At 38.3% G+C, this 25,472-nt stretch overlaps 1 protein-coding gene across 1 annotated transcript in view; it reads right to left on the reverse strand.

Moving 5' to 3' along the window:
• Positions 1 to 4,671: 4,671 nt before the first annotated feature.
• LOC111144481 (SPHK1 interactor, AKAP domain containing) overlaps positions 4,672 to 25,472 on the reverse strand; it is a 167,121-nt gene continuing 146,320 nt past the window's right edge. Inside the window, exons 8-12 of the mRNA XM_022498784.1 lie at positions 17,217 to 17,402; positions 15,291 to 15,377; positions 13,102 to 13,154; positions 12,827 to 13,011; positions 4,672 to 4,815 (exon numbers count right to left, since the gene is read on the reverse strand). Coding sequence (XP_022354492.1) covers positions 4,672 to 4,815; positions 12,827 to 13,011; positions 13,102 to 13,154; positions 15,291 to 15,377; positions 17,217 to 17,402 — 655 coding nt within the window. The remainder of the gene's footprint in view (positions 4,816 to 12,826; positions 13,012 to 13,101; positions 13,155 to 15,290; positions 15,378 to 17,216; positions 17,403 to 25,472) is intronic.

Below are 25,472 nucleotides of genomic sequence, written 5' to 3' on the forward strand. Positions count from 1 at the left end.
CAGGTTCATAAATACAGAAAACAAACTGGTGGTTGCCAAAGGGAGGAATGGGCAGAATAGGTGAAGGGAATTATGAGGTACAAACTGCGAGTTCTAAACTAACTAAATCATGAGGATGAGAACTACAGAATAGGGAGTAGTCAGAAATAGTGTAATAACACTGTAGAATGACCGGTGGTAGCTGTACTCATTGTAGGGGGCATTGAGTAATGGACAGAGTTGTCAAATCGTTATGTAGTGCACCCGAAACTAATACAACCTTGTATGTCAACTCCACTTCTATAAAAAAATTAAAAAAAAAAAAGTCTTGGGCCAGGTGTTCATCCCTGGGACCACACAATCTGCCAGAAAACCATCTCTGCACCTGGGTTCTGTGGTGCTTCGAGCATCGTGGTAGAATCTGGAGTCCCTGCCACATTCTGGCCAGAAACAGGCACAGCAGAGACTGAAGCAGTAAATGGGACAGAGTTCAACAAAGCAGTGAGAACCTTCCAAAGGCAAATAAATGACTGTTGATAAGAATTTAACAAAAGGCCATCTCTGAAGGACAGATCGGGAGGAAACAGGAAGGAGATGTAAAAACTGAAAAGAAGCGTATGAAACTGGATATGGGGATTTAATGAGGGGGAGCATTTTAAGGGAACTATTACAGGAAATGGAAAGTTTAGATCGTTGAAGGATTTTTAGCCGTCAGTGGACTGCATTTTGTTGGCTTTTCTCAAGCACAGTTTTTGCTGATGGAAGGGAAACTCAGATGCTTTTTGCCCTGTCCACTGTATTCAAAGGTGTCTATACTCAACTGGCCTCAAAGTCCTGCTGATAATGTCCTGAATATAATTTAAATGCATCCCAATGCCATGAAAACATTCTCCGTTCTGCGATCAAATGCTCTTATGCAACTAAAATGAAAGGTAGTTTTTAATAGAAAGTTTCACTTGCTTACATCCAAAAGCAATTTCATAAAAAAAAAAAAAAATCTCAAGAAGCTTATTAGAGCAGGTAGCAGTCTCTGGTAAGCTAAGAAGATTTTGGTAGAATTGTGTTTCTGGGAGTAGTGTAAATATCGTTAGTTGGAAGCCAGTTACAGCCTACTAGCTTTCCCAGTGGGTGAGGCTTTGTGTGCGGACTGGGGTGGGAGCCATGGAGTCAATGGTGGCTCTGCCCTCAAGGAGCTTACGGTGGTCACTATGATCCATGCCCAGAGATGCAGGAATTCCACTTAACACGCTAGAAGCCAGGGGTGGGAAGGTTGTCAGGAGGCCTGGCTTGCTCAAACCCTGTAGGTCCCGAAAAGAGGCTTGTTTTTGGGTCTTGCCTCTGGATGGTTCCTAAGAGCTAAGCTCTGAAACTTGGACTCCTGGATGTCCCCCTTATTTGCCTCAGATAGGGAACCCCGCAAATACCCATTCTTTGCCTCATAAATGATTAGCTGAATGGCTCACACCCACGGACCAACTGGAGCAAGGGGCTTGTTCACAAATTCAGTTCACCCAAATTAAGGTGCTTCTGTCCTTTCTCCAGGACCCTGAATGTTGACCTGTCCTCAGCCTGCTCCAGCCTACAACCCTATTTAAGCAGCCCCTCCTGAGGGGGTGCATGGGTGGCTCAGTTGGTTAAGTGACCAAATACTGGTTTCAGCTGAGGTCATGATTTCAGGGTCATGATCTCAGGGTTGTGAGATTGAGCTTTCGTCAGATTCACACTCAGCACAAAGTCTGCTGAAGACTCTCTCTCTGCTACTACCTCCATCCATCCCTCTCAATCTCTCTTTCTATCAAATCAATCAATCAATCTTTAAAAAAAAAAAAAAGGAAGAAGCCCCTCCTAAAAACAGGTTGAGCTCAGGATGCAAGGGGCTCTCCCCTACTGTTCCTCCAAGCCACCTCGCTGCTTCCACCAGCTCGGCTGGTCCATCCCACTGTCCAAACCTGGCTCTTTCTTGTTTACTCTCACAGTAAAATAAAACCCTCTTTGCTTGGCCCTGAGATGCTGGCAGGTTTCCCAGTGGGAGCACTCTGTTACCATTACCTCTGTGACCATTGCAACAACCCCTTTCCCCTTATTATAATCCTGTCAAATAAAATCTCTCTTTGCCAATGTCCAGAGTTTATTTTATTCGACATTATTCGACATTACCCTGTGGCTGATTGGACAATCCTTTACATGGCAGATTTATGCCTTCTTATTAGTGAATAATATAAAGTGCTCAGAAGTCTCAGAGCTTTATTTGCACAAATTCTACTAATCTATTTCCTGAATTCAAAGAGCACTGACCCATTTACCTCTAAGCCTGACAATTTTACCTCTAGTTTACTGGAGTCTAGGTCAGTTTTTGTCCAAGCCCTGTTTGCCTTGTGCTTCTTTCTTCCATTCCCCAGACTTGCCGTAAAAGCCACAGCTCATGGGCCATGGGAAGGCGAGAGGGGAATGCATGGTTGTCAGGTTCCTACTGGGATTCCCTAGACTAGAGACTACAGGCTCCCCTTCCTTTACCCTAACACCTTCTAGAGACTCAGGCTCTGCTCCTTCAGTGCATGTATTTATACGAGCAGCCCCTAACTGGTGGTGAATTTGTCAACCACGGATGTTTGGCAATGTTGGGAGACCCATCTTTTGTTGTCATGACAGGAGGAAGTGGTTACTGGCATCTACTGGATAAGGGCTAGGGGTGTTCCTAACATTCTAGAAGTCTCAGTACAACCCCCTGCAACAGAGAATTATTTAGCCCCAAATGTCAATTGTGCCAAGGTTGAGAAATGTTAATTTACATGAATATCACTGATGCCAACTAATTTAGTCAAAGAACATTGGCTTATTTGAAAGTTGAAAGTGTAACAGTAAATCTTGTCTAAAAGATAATCTTCCTTCATCTGATCATACTGTGGCTCTTGTGTTCTATGAGGCACTTACGACTTGGGGAGAAAAAAAAAGGATCGACAATGCGGGAACAAAAATTTATTGATTAGTTTGCAACATTAGGTACAACATGTATATAACTTTATCACACGATTACAATCCAGTATTTGTGCTTTTTAGGGTAAGTAAACATTCATTTGAGCACAACAAACGTCTACACATAATATTCTGGGATTGTTTAAAAATAAATAGATCCTTTTCCATTTAGTAGCACAAAGAACTTTCAGCTTGAGATAATGGATATATTTTAAAATTTGACATCTTGTTAATGTGACAAATTAAACACATATCCTAAATTTGGACTAGTAACATAATAAGTGTCTAGTGAGTACTGAGGAGGATTCCTCGGTATGTGGTGAAGAGGGAAGTAAGGCTTACAAGGAAGCTTTCTTGACAGTTCAAGATGTGGATGACACATAAGGCCAGCATTGACGGCATGGGGCCTTTTTCACACTTAAAATTACTTCACAATTTTAAAAAATAGAGTAAAACATGGTATTTCAGGGAATCTTAGTAAATACCTTCTTTGGTCAAGAAAATAAAAGCCAGGGTGTCTCATTTAGTTGAAGGGAGAAGAGAAGTTAGATACTTTTTATTTTTCAGAAGAGTAAATCCCTGTTATTTAAACAAATTAAATATGATAAGGTTTTCTTCTTCCCCAATTAAATGTCAATATCTTTGAATCAGGAAGAGTGTATCATCCTAACGGGTTATGTCAAATCCTTTGTCTGTCATCAAAAATGTCACCCAGGTAAGGTCTACCATACTAGAACCAACACATTTATAATAAAAGTACTGATCTTGCATGTCAAGATATGACACTTAAGACTATAATCCCCTCATATTTTATGAACCTCTAAGATAACTCAATATATTAAGATAATAATTTCTTCATAATTTACAATAAAAATAAAATGAAAGTTTATATCTTATATAATTTAACACACAAGCAGATTTTATCTCAAAAGACTGTTTTTTTGTTTTTTTTTTGGTAAGAAAGTTTTTTCTTATGGTAAGAATTCTGCGAACATGTTATGCAAGTAATACAGAGATGGAAACAAGACAACCTTCATTCTTTCTCTCTCTCGACTGAAAACCAAGAGTTTTCTGGTTAGCTGGAAACACAGATATTGCTGGGGAGGTGCTGAGCATTTATCAGTGAGTTGCAGTGAAAAAATGAAATCACCTCAGTAGAGGACGTCAATAATACTCTTGCATTTCTGTTAATATCCACTGATACTGGTCTGATAGTGAAAATCCCTTGTATCAAAATTCTGGAAATTTCTCACCCATATCTTAAATGTTGATCTGGGCTGAGAGCCCCATAATCAGCTCGAAAAAGTAAAATAAAGGTTACATCATAGTTTACAAAATTATATTGACTAGTGACTTGACTTCCAGTTGAATCACATAGTTGGAGACATTACACACCATTTTATATTATTAAAAATATTTAAGAACAGCTTTCCTGGATTTTGGGCCTAGTTGTAAGCTTTTAGTTTAGGGCCCATTAAAATTTTTGTTTTTCCAGACATTCTAATACAAGCTCTTTTGAACTCGTTCATAGGTTGTATTGATTTGTACAGACCTATTACTTTTCCTCAGATTTATTCTATGTGCCATAGACTTGAATAGCAGATTTTTTATAGCTCTGCCAATGTGATGGATGTTTTGAGAAAGTTTAGAGCATTTAGAGCAAACCACTGTAATCTAAGCTGGAATAAAGGAAAGGGATACTCTAAGGGCATAGCTATCTTATCCCAGTTCCAAGAGCCAGTCAAAGAGACTTGGGGTCCCTTCCTTCTGCTCCTCATGCACTTTGCAATACTGAACAACTGCGTGAAAGATATCTCCCACTTTCCAGGACTTCTGCTGAACCAGCCGCACGACATCTAAAAACTAAAATAAAGCACAGAATTAGGACTCAGGTATCACAAATGAGCTTTAAAGTCATCTCATTCAATCATTCTTCCAAAGCCAAAAGCTCTCAAGGCTATATTTTTAATCTCTAGTGACAGGAAACTATTTTCCAGGACAGTCTATTTTCTTTTTAGACAATTCAGATTGTTAGAAAGTTCTTTCAAGTGAGCTGGAATTTTCTCCTTCAGAGCAGTTGTCATCCATTGATTGCCAGAGACTAGATGGAATTCTTCTTTCAAGAGTCTGTCTTTTAGATATTTCAAGAGTTTCCTCAGGTCTGCTTTTCTCTGGGTTGGACTCTTTCAGACAGGACTGTACAGCATAGCTCCCAGGACTTTCCACCTGTCTCAAATGATCTCTCATTGGATGTATACATTTAGGGTAAATAAATCAAATGCTAAACTTTAGAGTGCAGTCACTTACTGGCTCCTTCCTCCATCTTGAAAAATCTCTTCCCCCGTCACTACATTTCAAGAGACATTGACTTTCCATTATAAAAGGAAAAGGAAAGATTGGAGAAACACCCTAGATTTGTCCCAGTTGTTGGTACCAGCTTCAACTGGTACCACAATTTAGAGATAATGTTTTTGGCTGCAGGTGAATTGTGAGCTGAAGTGTTGGAAGGTGGGAAATTACTGTAGATGGTTCGTTTCATGACACTGTGAGATGAAGCCCAAAGTGAAGACCTCTCCATACTCCTTAGGCAGACACTTTTAAAGAAAAGTGACAATTACTAAGGGCCAAAACCTGTAGGAAGTACATTTGTGCATATAATCTCATTTAATTCTGTCAACAACACTGTGAAGCCAGCATTGACAAATGAAAAATTGAGGTCTTGAGAGATGAACTCATGGGCGTGAGCCCATGGGGTGATGTAAAAAAAGAAACAGATAGGAGGTCAATAGCAACTAGGTTATAGATAATAATTCCCCAGGGAAGGACAATACCTAAGCCCTGTCTTACTATCTTGTGCCTGTACCTGATAGGTGTTCAATAAAATTGGCCAAATGAGAGAAGGAACAAATGATCAAATGTGACTCAAATACATTTTAAATGAGCAAGAAGACTATTTGAAATATGGGATGGCATCCAGAACCATTGAGGATTAACCTCATCTAAGTATTCATTCTTAAGTTTTAATTTACACATATGTAACTTAAATATGCATATCTTGAGGCTGTTTAGTCAATAATTTTCTATTGATAGGCTTTTCCACAAAAGTGGTTGTAAGCTGAAGCTGAACAGAGCCTAGATTGGGAAAATGGCTGTGGGCAACAAGACAGTAAAAGCTGGTCATGGGGCATCTGTCTTATTGCATTGTGACTGACAGTGTCATGTGTATTGCGGGGTAGGATAGCCAGGACCTCTCTTCACTGTTTACTAGAACAGCAATGGAATGTTAGCTCCATTCAGCTCCCTTGCTCTTAGTGATAGAATTTCAGAGACTACTACCTGTTTGGGACTTTGCAACTTTTGCATAGCTTCTTGTCTATCAGATTCTTGAAATTTTAGAGAGCTTAATGTTTTGTGTTAAGACTTTGCAAAAAAGACAAATACCTTCAGATAGGGGAACATTCCTAGCAACTATTAGTAATTTATGGAGATGCATAAAAATAACTTTGTGAGCTATTACTTATATCTTGGCATGTATGAATGATCTGAGGCACGTTTTCTGTCAGACAAATGATAAAAACATGAAGCATCAGAGAAAAAAGAGAAAGTCTAGGATGTCTTTGCATGATTTGACAAATCATACTTTTCCAGCTCTTATTGGAAGTCTAGAAAGTAGGTGTTACCAGTGGACAAAGCTTGAAGAGCAAGTTTCTGAGGTCTCATTGTGAGAGATTCATAGGTTGGTGACATCTCTTCACGATTTCAGGGTCATAAATAACCTTAGGCCAGGCCCATCCCTGGAGGTTGTCTCTTCTCCCTTAACATGTCTTACAAAGATGCAGTCATCATAAAATACACAGAAATATAAAATTAACCTCAGCTCCTTTTTTTTTTTTCCCCCTGTAAAGTCTGGCTCACTGGGCTACCATTTTGTTCCCAACTTCTATCCCTGAGTCACTTCTCTAAAAGACAATCAAAACTCTGGGGCAGATGTCAATATTCGCTAAGCGTTTCCCAGAAGGCTCTCAGTCTAGACCTCTTTAGAAGCTCAATTACAAGCATCTTTCCATTTATTTAGGACTTGCTGAAAGAGGATCTCCCATTGTGGGGATGACTACAGGATGATGTTGACTGACCAAAAGTTGTCAAAATGCCCCACCAGGTAGCCATCTGCCAGTAGTTTGTGAAATGGTAACAGGCTAGGATCTGTCTCATGATTTCTAAATTCAGTCTGATATCCCAATAAAGCAGCTTTTAAAAATGATCCAGCCCCACTAAATATAGCCTACTCTGAGGCTGTGATGACTTAATCTCAGACATCAAGACCTTGAAACATCTGTGGGTCTGATGAGCAAGAAGGTCTTATACTTTCTTTTCTTCCATGACTACAACAAATTTCTAAATAAAAATTGAAGCTAAGGTTGTGAAGAAGCCAAGAAAGACACTCCCAGTTTGTTACTATAGGCTTCCAAACCATATTCAATTTAGCAGCTGGCCCTAGATCTTTCATTTTGCCTGACCATATGTTTGCTCTGGTAATTTTAGAATCAGCTTCAGTATGTCAAGGATCTGAGTTTTTTTATTCCAATGCATTGAAAATTAAAAATCAAATATTTTCATTTCCTGCCATTTCATAGTCAATAATAATTAGGTTCCCTTTCTATAGATAACAATTGGCATTTTCTTGAGCAAATATTTTGTCTTAGGAAGCCAGAAGGATTTACATCCTGTGATGGTACATCATTGACAGACTCATTAAAGACAAGTGTCACATGGTAGAGGACTTTTATATTCACAGACACATTTACTAAATTAGATAAATTGTTTACAAAAATCCTATGTTAGAATCTATGGAAGTTGTTTGCAAGCTATGAGATTTTTAAAAAAACAGCTTGGATTTCTGAAAGCAACTACCTTCTTTTGCTCCAGGGCAGAATTCCATTTTATTAAGCACAAGTGAGTTGGTTTTATATTGCTCCTGCAATTATAGCCTGTAGAGCTGTGATTATCAGTGTTGGCTGTACCCTGGAACCACCAGAGACCTTTAGTAAACTCCAATGCCTGGGCTTCATACCAAGAGGAGATTCTGATTTAATTGGCCAGAGCATCTGGGCCTATAAATCTCCCCAGGTGATTCTGGTGCACACTGAATTTGAGAACCTTGACTAAAGGGTTCAATTCAAGACAATTTCTTATATTTATAAAGGAGGAGATTTAGTATCTATTATGCACTTAATGTCAGTGTTCTCCACCAAATTCATGTATTGAAACCCCAAACCCCAATGTGATAGTATTGCAAGGTGGGGCCTTTGGGTGATAGTTAGGTTTAGATGAGGTCATGAGGATGGGGCTCCTGTGATAAGATTTATGACCTTATAAGAAAAGGAAGAGACACCAGAGCTCTGCCTTTCTTTCTACCGTATGATGACAGAGGGAAGGAGAGGGCCCTCACCAGGAATGGAATCTGCTTGTACCTTGATCTTGGACTTCGCAGCTTGCAGAACTGTGAGCAGTAAATGTCTTGTATAAGCAGCTCAGTCTATGGTATTTTGTTAAGGTTGTCTAAGTTAAGACAGTATATTTTTCCTTCCTTTTTTTTCTTATTGTCCTTCCACCACTTTTCATGTAGAATGGAATGAGAAATTAGCAGTGAGGTCACATCTCTTTGGATCCTCACTTTCTTGGGGAGGTATGCATACAACTGTTTCCTCTCTTTCCTCTGCTCTTTGTATTGCCTCCTAGAAAAGGAAGTAATTCTCAAGTGCATAAAGATGAGAAAGGCACTGATTTACAGTGAAGTCAGTCATCAGGCCATTCCAGCTCACAGAAGCTCATTAGATTTAGAAAGGGAGCTAGAGGACAATGATACCTTGTATCCAAAAGACAGAATAATTGGCCAATTTATGTTACTTAAAAAAAAATTATCTTCATGATTTTGTTCACTTTAAGTAGAACAAATTTTTAAAAAAAATTCTTGATTTAAATTCAATTTAATTAACATACACGGCATTATTAGTTTCAGGGGTAGAATTTAGTGATTCATCAGTTGCATCTACTGTCAGCCATTGTGAACGATATTTACAAACTGTTTTAGATCATCAGGCATTAGGATTCTCAGCAATTTTTGCCCTGGAATTTAGAATACTAAATGCTATATACTTAAATACTAATACTAAATACTACATATAATACTAATACTAATACTAATACTAAATACTAATACTAAATACTAAATACTTAAATTGTACATCAAATTCTGCCACTCTTTCAGGATATTTCTTATGGGAGGAGGTCTCAAACTTTAGTACTCATCAAAGTGACTTCACTTGAGGGAAGTTGTTAAAAAATGTGTATTTCTGGGCCCCGCTGGAAGTGATCAGGGCCAAGGAAGGGTCTAGGCATATGAATTGTAAATGATTGTCCCAGGTAATTCTGTGCATTTGGCTCATAGTGGAGGTGTAATAAATCCCATTTTCCATGTGTTTATCATCTCCCATTTCTAAAATAAGTTTCCATCACATTTCAAGATTTCTCTTTAGAATCTGAGTTTATCCTAGTTTGTATCCACCCTACTGTGGGTCTCTCCTGAACTAGAATGAAACTCCATGGGTCGGAAGTTTGTCTCTTTTGTTTCCTATATTCCCGGGACCTAGAATAGTGCCTGGTGTGTTGTACATGCTTGAGAAACACTTGATGAGTGTTCTGAGTGTATGACTTTCAAGTGAACATAACATTTTAATGAGTAAAAAAAAAAAACACCATTAAAGAGAAAGCTTTAAAATGAAAGTCATTTTACCAGAAAAGAGTGACACTCCATTGGGCGCTAAAACTGTTTGGAATTTGCCTTTTGAGTTGAAATGGCACTGAAATTCATTATAAGCTGACTTTAATTAAGTGCCCTTCAACTCCTAGGTAGGTGGTGGGAAAGATAAGTTGCTTCACTATTTACTCATGAGACCCTCTCCCCTTTAGCTCATGCTTGTATTGTCATAAGGCAGGTGGGTTGATGAGTGTGGAACGCCTAGTGTGAAAATTGTTAACAAAATTGATATATTTTAAAAATGCAGAATTCACACAAATGGGGACTCAGGGCATAGATCTGTGAGTGATGTTTAATACTTGGGTGGTGGTGGGAAAATGACATTTCCAAACTTAAAAGAGATGCTTCTTTCATCCTTTCCAAACTGAGAAGGAGCACGTGAAACAGTGCTGCCTTTACATATGACACAGTCTCATGGGAGGCCCCAATATCTCTTCCACACTTGAATACCTACTTAATTAATCAAGAAAAGACAATCAGAAAGAGGTTTCCAGATACAGCATTGATAAAAGAAAGGATGTCAGCATGTTGCTTATGGGTTTGCTTTATTTGACCAGTTTCATCTCAGATAACAAATAGTGCCCATTTATGGAGAAGACACCCTATGTAGAGAACTTAGGAACTTAGGATGACTCTGAAAAATATTAGAATATTTAGTCCTTAATGTTACAGTACTTAGAAATATGCTCCTTGACCTGATGACACATTGAATGAGTAAAACATTACTTCGTGTTTTTCTTGATAACACCAGTGAAGCATTTATTCTCTCAGACAAACTGCTATGAGCAAAAGGCAGGTATCCCTCTAAGAATTGAAAAGTAGTGAGGATAAATAAATATCAAGTCAGGGCCTAATTTACATAATCAAGTTAGTAATCAAGTTAGTGACACACCATTTGTCTTTTCACCTGATAAGGATTTATGAGACATATATTCATAGAGACTACTACATTGTTTCTTTGAAATGGTGGATCATATAAAAATGTACATCATTAAAAGACCATCCAAAAATGTACCAAATAATGCTCTGGAGATAAAATTGGAAACAAGCCTGTCTTTCATTTTTCCAGGAATTTGAGGATGCACTTTGCCTGAGAATGTTCTTGTTCTCCTCCCCATGACAGAGAGCCATCAGGATTGTGTATGAGAAGGAGGAATCCAATGTAGAGTGTTCCTTCACTCCACTCTTTGCAGTGAGCGGGCTGGGTGGTGAGGTGAAAGGAGAATTTATCAAATAGTGAACCTCTCATTACCTTGCCAACAAAGCTATGACAAGTATAGCATAGTATCTAGTTTCAGGTGGTATGGAATGGTAGGAAGTCTTAGACACAAAGAGAAATGTAAGTTACTGGTTGGAGAGAGAGGCTGGTGTGGGAGAGGGCAGTATACATTAGGTCTCCTTCTGAATTTTTCCGGTAGCTAATGCCATTGGCTGGTGATGCAGAAATGGGGAAGCTGTTCTAATTTCTATGTGCGTGAGCAACATGGTAAAGGATTTTTCATCACAGGCCACTAGATTTTGACAATGAGAATTAAAACACAATTACATATTTAAAAAAAAATCCAGATCATAACTCCAAGACAATTTAACCTGAGAGAGACACTACTGAGAAGTTTCCAGTACCAGGCTCAGCCATCACTACCTGAGGACTCTCTCATGGGCCGGCCTCTCTAAGTCCTGACCTGCTAATTAAAAAAGGATGATAATATCCAATGGCTATTGACGAGTGGGGGTTATTGATGAGTTACTGAGGAAGAAGTATAATGTATATGTGGTTAAAACTTTGTGACAATAAGACATTACAAAATGCACTGTGGCAGTGATAGGTAGGATCCTAAAACAGCTCCCAAAATTTCTGCCCTAATCCTCATTATCATGACTAGGATGAGAAAATTGTGCCCTTATTAAGTACATGGTAAAAGGGATTCTTTAATTAATAATGTGTTAATCAAAAGGGAGACTATCTGGTGAACCTAATTTCATTGCATAAACCCTTTAAAAACCATTTCTCTGGTTGGTGGCAGAAGAAGTAAGAGAGATTGACTGCATGAGAACATGGAGGGGCCCATATGACAAGGAATGCTGGAAGTTTCTAGAAGGGGCACAGCAAAGAAATGGATCATCAGTCCTACAACCACAAGGCACTGAATTAAGACAACAACCTGAACAAACTTAGAAGCTTGTTTTTCCCCACAGTTTTCAGACAAGTTCCCAGCCAGGCTGCCATCTTAATTTCTGCCTTGTGAATCCTTAAGCAGAGAGCAAATTAGAGTTCACCCAGCTTCTGGCAACATAGCTAGTTGGTCTTGTTTTAACCTAGAAAATTTGTGGCAGTTTGGTACACAGCAATAGGAAACTCACACAACAACATTATTATTGATTTAAACATCTTTAGAAGGAGCACACTTTTAAATTATGGGAAGTTGAGCTTGAAGACATTGGCAGGTGGATTTGTGCTTAAATCTTAATAATTAACTTTCTAGAACAGTTCGTGGGCAGTTTTAGAGATTGGGAGTTAGAGCGATAGTTGCTGTTAATTTAGAGGTTGGCAAGGGATCTATTCCCCGACTTTATGTTTCTGGTAAGTGGTGAGTGACAATGAGGAAGTCTGTCTAAAGCAAACCTATGTAGTAGGGGATTACACATGCCTCCCACTGACACCATGCCACAGTCTGTTTTAAATATTAGTATGGCCTCACTTTAGTTTCTCATATCTATCAAGCCTTTCCCATCTATCTATTTAAATGAGTGGGATGAGGAGGTTGGTTGCAGAGCAAGGAAACATCAAAACAAAAACAAACACAGAAATAAAACACCAGACTCTGAGAAAGTTCCCATCTCCTCACTTCACTTTCTCATTGTCACCAATGAGCTGAGACCAACTGAGGATCAAAGAAACAGTTATCATGGTTATATTGATGCAGGTGGAAGGTTTCAAAGTTCTAGTCACAATTTTTAGGTGAAAAGGACAAATAGTTCAAATTTAAATGAATTGACTGGGAATTTAATGAGTAATAAAAGCACAACTTATTCACATCCCAACACAGGATGGGGTACCTTTTCGATTCTGTTTTCCTGAGATTTCTTAAAATAGATGGTGGGGATCCCAAGTTCAGATGCAGCTATCCACTGCAGCGTGGCTCGAAGTTCAGCATCAGGACACTCTGGCTCCAGGTCAAAGTTGATCACCAGCAGGCTCCCCTGGGGGCTGGCCGCTTCCACCGGCACTCCAGAGGCACCTTCTGAACACAGACACAAGCCCAGATTTACCACGTTTTCCATGGGGAGATCACAGGCAAATTGTGTGTCAAAATTATGGGAATGTGGCTTACCCTCTACGTTTTCTGACTGTCCTTTAAGAATCTCCTTTTCTTCTACTAATTCACTTTGGGAGAAAACAACAGTATATGGTTGGTAATGTTTAGGAAGAATAAGCTGCAAATGGACGATGAGGCAATGGATCTTATTGACCTAAAAACTTCTGAAGTTCATTCTAGATTTATCATTTTCATAGAGGGAAGTAACACTGGGGAAATATCAATGTGGGTATTACAAAGAATCATTGGGTCTGCAATAAATAGAGGACCTTAAAAAGGGCCAGATAAACTATGTAGTTTTAGTTGGGATAATGGGTGTGGGAGACTAAGAACTGCATCTTTCTCTTCTTCTCAACTTCTCTTCCATAAACTTTCACTGGTTTGAACAATCAAGGAAATATCTTGTAGACAACTAGATCTTATTTGGGGACTTATCCTTCTTCTGTATTTTACTTGTCATTTAAAGGATCATATATTGTCATCCTAACACAATGATTTGCATTTAGTCTATTTTTCCAATATTTTTTTCTAATGTTTGTGGTTCCTTGATCTGGAATAAGGGGAAAAAAAAAAACATCCAATGAGCTGCAGAACCTAAATTGTACAACAAAATATCTCAATTAAAATTGAAATTTTTCTTTTTTAATTGGGAGGATGAGTAGGTTGGAGGTGATAAAGAACTATAGAGACATAACTGAAGTATTTCATTAGATACATTCATGTCCGATGTTTGAGGTGTTTTCATACAGTGAGTACTTGTAAGGAAGCCTTGATGTAATGGCAGGACTCAGTAACTGCTTCCAAAAGGAGAGCATATGTCCCAACAGCTGAAAGGAGTTGACCATCTTGGGAAGCTTGTGGTTGTCCTATATTTTTGTACGGGCTGGAAATTAGGACACAGAGCTCTTTAAAATGTGTATTTTTATGAGAGAGTATTCTCTCTTATATTTTCTATTACTGCTAAGATTTACTGGCTGTAAATTCCATTGTATTCCTGATGTTGAGAGAGAGTTTAGCTGTTCTGCCATGCATACAGAATTACTTTTAGAAGAATTGCCAATTTCCCAAGGATCCTTGCAAGTGATATAAGTGAAATGACATATAGTAGGGACAGTTCCTGCCATTGATGAACTTCAGGATGCTGATATGGGTGGTGGCCGTTTTTGTTTTCCCTGAATGCATCTACGTGTATAGGTTCCTAGGCTCTAACCCTGGAGAAAGATGGAAAAAAGTAGCAAAGCAAATGTTTCCTGAAGGATAAAAATAAATGTACCCCAAAATAATTTTGTTTGCATTTTGGTTCTCCTTTTAAAAAATGAAACAAAACAAACCCAAGGTCATGTGTACATTCATCTCTACTTGTGAATAATGGCAGTAAGGAAAAATGAAGGACTGATTCCTTCACTCCCTGAGGAATACTCCCACAGGCAAGATACCTGATTACATAGTGAAGCAAAAATGACTGAGCTAGAGAGAGTAACTGAGGAAGTAGATCAGGGAGCAGCTTTCGTCTTATCTTTCATTTTTATCTTTCTGAGATTTCAGAGAATTCCAAATAGTAATAAGCTAAGTCATAATGGTCAAAAATAGATTTCAATTCATTTACTTTTCCAGAATAATCACAAATTCTGGATGTAGCCCTGACTTCATGTTGTCCTCCTTTCCTGACCTGTATTTTGTGTTATTTATTATGTTGCGCTTCTCTAAGTGCTCTTTATTTCCCCTTGGTCTTTTGGAAGGACCAAGGTCTTGGGAAGCAGAGTCACTGTGTGGCAATGACATATCTTCCTTGTGGCACATTTGGTATTAGACACATTTAGTAATGATTACCCCAGTGTCTACAAGTACAGGAAAACCATTCACATTATATTCTATTGAAAAATAGTATTTGTTGGTTGGCATGGTATGATTTAAAAGGATTTTTGCTTCTCTGTGTCTAATTAAGTAAAATGACATATCATTTCTGATTATATGGATCAACTTTTTCTGGGATGATTCTGTCAGAGGGGTTAGATTTGATATCGAGAAAACAGTGGTGCTAGCTAGGACTATTCTAAGCCCCAGTTTTTGCTCCAGTGACACGGATCCACGGCAGTATAGACATGATGATTCAGTGGTTGGGTACAATCTGAATGATCAAAATGGATTTCCAGATGAAATTAGAGTAGTGGTCTCACAATCACTGCATCTCAGTGGCTACTTACTTAATCATGGGAGAAGATGGCATGCTTTCCTGATAAATGTCCAGGTCCATAGTGCCAAGACTGCTAGTGGCACTACTGTTGCCATTGCTGACAAAGCAAAAGTTTACATATTAATGCCTGTCTCCACCACCTGACCACACGGCCAACACTGATGTTCCATCTTTCTTTCTAAGAAGTCCTTCTTTTGGTCCCCAGAAGAATATTGTTGGGGGACTCCTAAATTAATATTTATTTCTGGACAAATTAGGGGAAGACATAACAAAAGACAGTTTTGGCTCCAGCCAATCATAATTGTCGTCCTCATCATAATCATCATCATCACTGTTTTTGAATTTCTGCACTCGTGTCAGACCTACTGAGCCACACCTAGTGGGTGACAATCAGCATGACTTTTGTCTTCCTCATTCTAGTTACAGTGAGGATGCTTATCAGCAAGAGACTCTTTGGCATACCCATGGAGACTGACATACTTCTGAGAATGCTGGCTGGGGAGATATCAGAATGCTCACTTGTCTGCTTTTTCACTTCTGACAGAAACCAGTAGACACATGTTCTCCTTTTTCCATTCAAGGGATTTTTCTGAGGGACATTCCACAGAATATGCACCTGGCTGATTGTTTTCCTGTGGGACTGCAGAATTTACAAATATGAAGATGTGCAATGTCAAAGTTTTATTATCTCCTTTATCGTAAAATCTATGAGAAGCAGCACCTGATACCTTGTGTATCATGGAGAAGGAGGGCTGCTGAATCATTTTCATAGGTTACACAATCGACATATGGTCTAGTTACTAGCTTGGAACTTAGTTGCTGAAACATAGTAGACTTGAGCCAATTTTTAGGCTCTGTCTGTACTTGCAGAATGGAATGCCTCCAATTTCAGCAAACCCATTGAGTTTCCTCATATTCCCACTACCTCCCAGTGATGTCTCTTCCAAGTCAGGTTTCCAAAGGGTGAGTGCCAGTGTGTTGTGTAATGGGACAGTCTTCCCTGGGGACTACCATGAGTAACAAACTGGACTCCTTCAATTGCTTTGGGTTTCATGTGGGGCATTGAATATAGTCACTGATTGAAATGTGATGACTCAAACATTGTGCTGAAGGCAATTAACTGTATAAACTTCTGCTAAGTCTAGAGACTTAAATTCTTTTTGTTTTTTTATCTCCATATTGTAATATTTCCCACTAGTTTGGGGGGATTTTAGACCAAGTATTTAACACTATGAATTTTTTCTAGGTCTAAGCAGAATGAACTGCCAGAAATAAGACCACCAAAGAGCCATTACACCCATTACACCCAGATGCATTTGAATCCCATTTTCCCACTGGCCTTTCTGGAAAATCTGCAGATTTTGTCCAGTATCAAATAAGGCAGAAATGTGGAGATTGTTTTCATTTCCACCTCACAGAGGGACAGTGTTTAGTTTATGTCTCTTGATGGGCTTGGGTCCTTTCAAATCTGATCTTTCATTAACTTCTCTCTTGTGTTCTCAGAGTCAACAATACACAGGGCAGGGGAGAGAAAGGGGAGAAACAATTAGGCCAAACAACACAACACAATGTGGAAACACTTGCCTCATGTAAACCCAGCCTGGGTTGCATCTGAAATACAAATGAACCAGAGAGAAAGTATCAAACACACCAGGTGTAACAGCAGCTCTTATTTAAAATTTCCCAGTTGTTACTGAATGCACTAGCTGGGGCTTGCAGAGAAAAGAATACAGCTGACTCTTAACCTTGGCCAAGGTAATTAAAGGCACAACTGGATATTAGGAAACCTCTCAGCATAAATCATGACAGGCAAGCACCCTGACTTAGTGGGAGCTCTCCTTCTTGCTCTGTTAGGGACCCTTTGTAGAGAACCATTTATAAAGTATTTGAGAATCTGTGTTGAGACCTATTTCCCTGGAAAGTCAAGAGCAGGTACCTTATGGATCGCTCACTGAACTGCAGGAAGCTACTCGTGTCGTCTGGATTGTCCTCCTCATTGGCAAGCTGGGACCAGCTGTCCGTGCTCTCCCCACTGCTGCCGGAAAGGTTGGGGAACTCATCAGGGGCTCTGCCTTCTGCCGAGACTTCAGCCCCTGTTACCTCTCTGGCATCAAGACTGTCACTGTAGATGGCAAGATATCATTACCAAGAGTAGAGACATAAGACAGAACTTTTCATGGAGACCTTGCTGGCTGCTCTGTTGAGCATGAGTCTCTGCCACAAGGAACATGATATCCTTAGAGATGGATGGAGTCTTTCTTCCAGGTTATTCCTTCTCCTGGTCCCTAGGTCCCATTTTGCCTTTTCAAGATTGCTGTCCATCAGTTTCCCCAACCTTCATTTTATGTCTTTCTACTGAATCCCTCCATTCATTTCAAAAACACATTGAAGCACCCTGGGCTGCACACATAAGCATAAATAGTGGTGTTTCTAATGAAGAGACCCAGAGCCTCCTCTCCACAGATTATGAATCTTTGGTTTTGCAGGAGACCAAGAAACCTGCATTCTGAACAACCACGCCAGGTAATTTTAATGCAAATGGCATGTGGACCATGTTGGAAGAAAAACACCCACCAGGTTCTGGAGGTTTACAGAGTCAAATTGCTTGCAAATGCCTCTGAACACATTTTGCATTTGAAGCTACCCTTTTAAACCATCCTCTCCCTCTGAAACCTCTGATTTATATCAGCACCGCCTTTCCAGATGAGTGCTTTTTTAGGTTAAGTTGCTCTCCAAAGCATTTAACCCTTGATCTGACAGGCGTTTCTCCTTGCAGCCTTTGTTTTGGTCCCTAGCCTCCCAGGACTTTCTGGTTCTCTGGTCATGCTTTGCTAAGAACCTGCTTGCCTCTCAGGGCTGTTATCTCCATCCCTGCCCTCTTTTCCAGTCTGCCCCTAACAATTTCATCTACTCTCCTGTCTATGGAAATAGCTTCTAAATCTGAACTCCAGCCAGGGCCTCTCTTCCTGCTTCTGGGGCTCTCTTTTCAGCCGGTCTTCTGAAAATATTCAATCTGTCTCATTAACATTTTGAAATCAACATATCTTAAGCGAATTCTGATTGCCCTCCCATCCTCTTCCTGTGTTTTTTATTTCCATTGACCTTTCTGTCTCTCTGCTCATGAAATTATCTTAATTTAGATCCTTCTAAATTGCTTGAACTTAGATTTGGAAGGAACTTCAGAGATTTCCTGTAGATCAGGATGCAGAAGCCTGGTGAGGTTATATGATTTGTCCAAGGTGCAGCAAAAGTTAGTACCAGACATTAGACCTCTAGTTTTGAGACTCATGGCCATTGCATCATTACTCCTAGGCTATATTGTATTGGCCTCCCAACAGTTGAGCCCCAACTATTTCTCCTCTTTCATATGATCCAGAAATTCCATTTCTAGGAATTTATCTCCTCCAACCAAAAACACTAATTTGAAAGGACATACACATGCCTATTTATTTCGGCTCTATTAACAATAACCAAGATATGGAAAGAACCTCAATGTCCATCAGTAGATGAGTGGATAAAGAATATATAATAAATAGGGGTGCCTGGGTGGCTCAGTGGGTTAAGTCTCTGCCTTAAGCTCAGGTTATGATCTCAGGGTCCTGGGATCGAGCCCCACATCAGGCTCTCTGCTGAGCAGAGAGCCTGCTTCCTCTTCTCTCTCTCTGCCTACCTCTCTGTCTACTTGTGATCTCTCTTTCTCTCAAATAAATAAAAAAAAAAACTTAAAAAAAGAGAATCTTAAAAAAAGTATATATAATAAATATATATAATGGAATACTACTTAGTCATTAAAAAACTACAATCTTGCCATTTGTGACAGACAGCATGGATGGAACTACGCGGTATTATGTTAAGTGAAATAAGTCAAACAGAGAAAGACAAATACCATATGATTTTAAATTTTATCTCTTCACCAGGGAGGGAGAGAAAGGAGAGAGAAAGAGAGAGACAGACTGATAGAAAGTGAAAGAGAGCGAGAGAGATCACTTATAAACAAATCCAAATGTTCCCTGAAGAGAGAAGGAAATGGTCTCTACTATACCACCCTAGATGATAAACAAGTAGCTTCAGAAACATAAATCTGTATCTCTCTAAAAATCTCTATCTTTAGGGTTAGTATTCAATCATCCTTTGATCCAGGTGCCAACACTCTTTGTTCAGAAAGCCAAATGTACAGAAATATGAACATATTCATGCAACCTTTCTCCTGACACTTGACAGTCATCAAAATTAATAGTATAGGAGAGAAGCACCTTAATAACGCAAGCAAAAAGTAAGAGTGTATCTCTGAAGCGACAACAAAAAATGCGACAACCTGGTGTAGTGGATACTAGAATGCTTTTCTGGGCCATTCCGCACTGACTGCAGAGAATATTGGCTATTGACAGTGCACACTGGGAATAACCAGCGGCAGAGAGTTGTCTGGCCAAGGTCATACCCTCTCTCAGTGAACATCCCAACAACCAGGTGATACAAAGACATAAAAGGCCAGTTCTTGACTCACTTGGCACTAAACCTGACAGACCATTTACTCTTCAGGGCTTCCTATAGGATGTGCTGAAGCCTCAGTTGCAAGCATATTTAGGGGAACCTTCTCTCTACACAATCCTGCCTTTCCTACCTACTTACGGATGTATGCACACATATCTCTGGAGAGCACATCCTACCAGATTATCAACCTGAAACTCTCCCTCTTAAGGTCTGTTCCCAGGGGATGCAATCCAAGGCACTCAGTCTCCTTCATTAAAAATAATATATTGGCTGCAGAAAATTCTATGTAATTCTCTTCAGTCTTAGGATTAGTACCATTATCCTTTCTCCAAAAATGGTTATACTTAAAAATTTTTTAAATTAGTTCTAATATAGAAAGTGGAGTTTTCAAATGTATAAATTTTGGGGTTTGATGAAAATTTTCCTTTTTGATATGTGAACTGGTTACCTAGAAAATTTCACAAAAGCTTTGGAGCCTGGCTTCTAAGAATCCTTCCCACAGTGTTCTGGATAGATACAGTAATAAGGTATGGCTGTTTCTAGCATTCTGTGTGACTAACACTTGGTGAAAAAAAAAAGTCCTTAATAAGCTTGATTTTCCTTTCTAAAATGTTGAGATATTTCCAAATTGAGCAGGGAGAAAGTGAGAGAACGGCTTCAACCAAAAACACATTGGGTGAATTTAGTTAAATTCAAATGAAAGAAAAGTTTATTGAAAACACAAATAATCCCCCTGAAGAGGTAAATAAGCCAAGTACTGAGCAAAAAGGAGAGGCTTCTACAACCATCTGTTTGCTCAGGTAAAAAGAAATTTCCCAGACTAATTCTTTACTAAACTAGAACCTTACATTATGAGAAAAACTCATTCCAGGGTATTTCTCACTAAAGCAGAAGTTAAATCTCAGTGATTGACATTGGATATTCAGGTTAAAAATGAGTCTGTCGGCATATTTTATTTTATCTAATTTCATGGTCTATTTACAGTAAATCTCATATTCTGTGTCACATAACCGGGAATTCAAAATGAATAATGATGATCTAAAACACTGGTTTTCATTTTCTTTTGAGATAAATGGATAGCTTTGCTCATTTATTTATGAATAATGCACAGATGTGTTATGCAGATATATGTAGATGGCCTTTTTCCACTTCTGATTTCACAGTTCACATACAGAGCTTCAGAGGACCGTTTTCTCAAATGATATCAAATTCAATTGTAGAATTTCTGAGTTAGCCAGGACCTCAGAAATGATCTAGCCTAACATTCCCCCAACTTAATTTACCAGCAAACCACTGTCACGATTTTTGCCATACCTGAATTCCCCCTGTATTTTGTAAATATTGTAAAAACTGGTTTAGGTAACCTAAATGTTTATTTTAATAAAGAAATTTTGAATCATCACTGTAAATGGAAAATAGAAATCTCTTTCCATAGGTAGGAGGTAACAATAAAAAAAATATAGAACTACAGTAAAAACCCTCTTTCCAATGGGTCATCCAGTTGTTCAGTTATAAAAAGTTCATTGAAGAGGGAAATCATAACAAACATATACACACATTTTTTTTTAATTTAAATTTTAGTTAGTTGACTTACAGGGCAATATTGGTTTCTGGAGTAGAATTCAGTGATTCATCATTTACATACAACACCCAGTGCTCATCACAACAAGTGCCCTTTTTCATACCCATCACCCATCTAACCCATCCCTGCCCACCTCCCTCAATCAACCCTCACTTTGTTCTCTGTCTTTAAAAGTCTCTCATAGTTTTTTTCCTTTTCTTTTCCTTTTCCCCTCCTTCCCATATATTCACCTGTCTTGTTTCTTAAATTCCACATATGAGCAAAATCATATGGTATTTTTCTTTCTCTGACTTATTTCGTTCAGCATAATACCACCTCATTCCATCCATGTCAGTGCAAATGGCAAGATTTCATTCTTTCTGATGGCTGAGCAATATTCCATTGTCTGTATATATATATGCCACATCTTCTTTATCCATTCATCAGTTGATGGATATGAACTCTCTCCATAGTTTGGCTAATGTTGATAATGCTATTATAAACATCAAGGTGCGTGTACCCTTGGAATCTGTATTTTTATATCCTTTGGGTAAATACCTAGTGGTTCAGTTGCTGGATTGTAGGCTAGTTCTATTTTTAACGTTTCAAAGAACCTCCATACCTTCTTTAGAGTGGCTGTGCCAGCTTGCATTCCACCAACAGGGCAAGAGGGTTCCCCTTTCTCTGCATTCTGAAGAAAACTGTTGTTTCTTGTTTTGCTCATTTTAGCCATTCTGACAGGTGTGAGATGGTATCTCATCATGGTTTGGATTTGTATTTCCATGATGATGACTGATGTTGAGTATCTTTTCATGTGTGTTACTCATCTGGGTATCTTCTTTGGAAAAGTGTCTATGTCTTCTGCTCATTTCTTAGCTGAATTATTTGTTTCTTGGGTGTTGGATTTGTTAAGTTCTTTATAGATTTTGGATATTAACCTTTTATCAGGTATGTTGTTTGTAAATATCTTCTCCCATTCCATAGGCTGCTTTTTAACTTTGTTGATTGTTTCCTTCACTGTGCAGAAGCTCTTTGATAAAGTCCCAATAGTTCATTTTTGCTTTTTTTTTTTTTTTCCCCTTGTCTCTGGAGACATATTTATAGGAGGTTGTTACTGCTGAGGTCCAAGAGGTTTCTGCCTGTGTTCTCTAGGATTTTGATGTTTTCTGTCTCACATTTAGGTCTCTTATCCATTTCAACTTGTTTTTGTTAAACATGCACATTTTAAATATTTTATTTTAACTTTAAATGCATAAACGTGTCTTTATTCACTAATATTTCAACTAAAAAACCCTTTGTTTCACTGATTTTTCTCTATTCTTTTCTATTTCTTTAATTGTTGATCTTTGCTCTTATTTTTATTACTTCTTTCCTTATATTACCTTGGATTTAATTTGACCATCTTTTCTTAGTTTCTTAAGGTGGAAGTTCAGATTGCTGATGTTAGACAATTCTTCTTTTAAAAAAAAATCCCTGCAAATTTTGATATATTGTGTTTTTGTTTTCATTCACTTAAAAAAAAAAAAGATTTTATTTATTTATTTATTTGAGAGAAAGAGTGATCCAGAGAGAGAGCACGAACAGGAGGAGAGAGAGAGGGAGAAACAGGCTCTCCACAGAACAGGGAGTCAGATATGGGGCTCCATCCCAGGACCCTGGGATCATGACCTACGCAAGAGGCAGATGCTTAACTGACTGAGCTACCCAGGCATCCCCATTTTCATTAACTTTAAAGTTTATCTTAATTTCCCTTGTGATTTTTTATTTGAACAATGGGTACTTTAGAAGTGTGTTGCCAATAGAATACTATGCAGCCATCAAAAGAAATGAAATCTTGCCATTTGCGACGATGTGGATGGAACTAGAGGGTATCATGCTTAGCGAAATAAGTCAATCAGAGAAAGACAACTATCATATGATCTCCGTGATATGAGGAAGTGGAGATGCAACATGGGGGGTTAAGGGGGTAGGAGAAGAATAAATGAAACAAGATGGGATTGGGAGGGAGACAGACCATAAGTGACTCTTAATCTCACAAAACAAACTGAGGGTTGCTGGGGGGAGGGGGGGTTGGGAGAAGGGGTTGGGGTTATGGACATTGCGGAGGGTATGTGCTATGGTGAGTGCTGTGAAGTGTGTAAACCTGGCGATTCACAGACCTGTACCCCTGGGGATAAAAATATATTATATGTTTATAAAAAAAAAAAAAAAAAAAAGAAGTGTGTTGCTAATTTCCAAATATTTGGGAAGATTTCCTAGATGTTTTGATTGTGTTTAATTTCACTGTGATCAGAGAAAATGCTCCATGATATCCTAGGTTATTTTTTCAATTTATCAAGACTTATTTTGTGGTCTCATGGTCTACCCTGGTTAATGTTTCAAGTACACTTGAAAAAAATGTATTTACTGCTACTGTTGGTGGAAGGTTTAATAAATGTTAATTAGGTCAACTTGACTGAAAACATTCAAATCTTAAATATCATTATCCAGTTTCTCTCTACTATTCTGCTAGTTACTGATAGAAGGGTGCAAAACTTTCCAACTCTGATTGTGGATTTGTCTATTTTGCCTTCCAGTCTTCCAGCTCTGGCTCTATCAGATTTTGTTTCATGTAGTTTGAATTTTTGTTATTTAGGTGATTACATATTTACAATTACTGTTTTCTTACTGAACCAGGCCCTCTATCATTATAAAATATCCCTCTTTATCCCTGTTAAAATTCCATGTTTTGAAATCTACTCAGTCTGATATTAATATAGCTACTTCATATTTCTTTTTATCCTATCTTATTTCACATTTGATATTTCTTTTTCCATTCTTTTATTTTTTACCTATATATGTCTTTATATTTGAAGCACATTTCTTATAGAGTGTTATAGTAGAGGTTTGCTTTTATACTCAGTCTGACAATCTCTCTTTTAACTGAAGTGTTTATTTTTTTATTTTAATTTTTTTTCTAACTGAAGTGTTTAGACCATTAAGAATTAGTGCAGTTATCAATAGGATTGTGTTTAAATATCACCTTGATAATTATTTACTATTAGTGTCATCTGTCCTTTGTTTCTATTCTCCTCTTTTCCTGCATTTCTCCAGATTAACTGAAGTATTTTTAGCAACCCACTTTATCTCCCCTATTAGTTTATTAGCATAGATCTTTGTCTTATATTTTTAGTAGTCATTCCAGGGTTTATAGTATGCATCCAATTTCTTAGTCCACCTTAGATTACATAACCAAGTCATACAGAATGGAAGATTTTTACAACAGTATACTTCCATTTCTCCTTCCCATCCTTTGCATCATAACCAACATATATTTTAGTTCTACGTATATCATAAAACACTTTTTCTTTTAAATAATTATATTTTAAAGAAAATTTAAACATAGAAAAAGTGTTTTGTATTTACCCACATACTTAGTATTTGTGGAATTCTTGGTTCCTTTGCGTAGTCCAAGATCCCATCAGTATCGTTTTCCTTGAGCCTAATGACTTCCATTAGCACTTCCTTTTGTGCAGATCTCCTAGTGACATGTTCTCTAGGGGATTTTGTTTGTTTATGAAGTTACTACGTTGCTCTTATTTTAAAAACTTTCAGTAGGCTTTATTTATTTGTTTATTTACTTTTTAGAGCTGCTTTAGGTTCTAAAATTTAGTGGAGAGAACAGAGAGTTCCTATGTGCCACTGGCGCCACACATGCACAGCCTCCACTATCAACATCTTGCAACAGAGTGATGTATTTGTTACAATCAATGTAACACCCCAAATCCATAGTTTACATTAGGTTTCACTTTGGTGCTCTGCATTTTATGGATTTGGACAAATTTATAATGACAGGTATTCACCATTTTAGTATCACACAGAATGGTTTTATTGTTCTAAAAACCTTCTGGGTTCCATCTGGTCATCTTTCCTTCCCTCCTAACCTCTGGCGACCACTGATCTTTTTGCTGCCTTTCCCCTGAAGGTCATACACTTGGAATCATACAGTATGAAACATTTTGGATTGGCTTTTTTCCCTTAATAATATGCATTTGGGTTTCCTCCATGTTTTTTCATGGCTTAATAGCTCACTTATTTTTATTGCTGAATAACTTTCTGTTGCCTGGACGTAGCAGTGTTTATTTCTTCATTAACCTACTA

This window comes from Enhydra lutris, unplaced genomic scaffold, assembly GCF_002288905.1.
Source record: "Enhydra lutris kenyoni isolate GAN:26980312 unplaced genomic scaffold, ASM228890v2 scaffoldscaffold1, whole genome shotgun sequence".
NCBI classification, from domain to species: domain Eukaryota; kingdom Metazoa; phylum Chordata; class Mammalia; order Carnivora; family Mustelidae; genus Enhydra; species Enhydra lutris.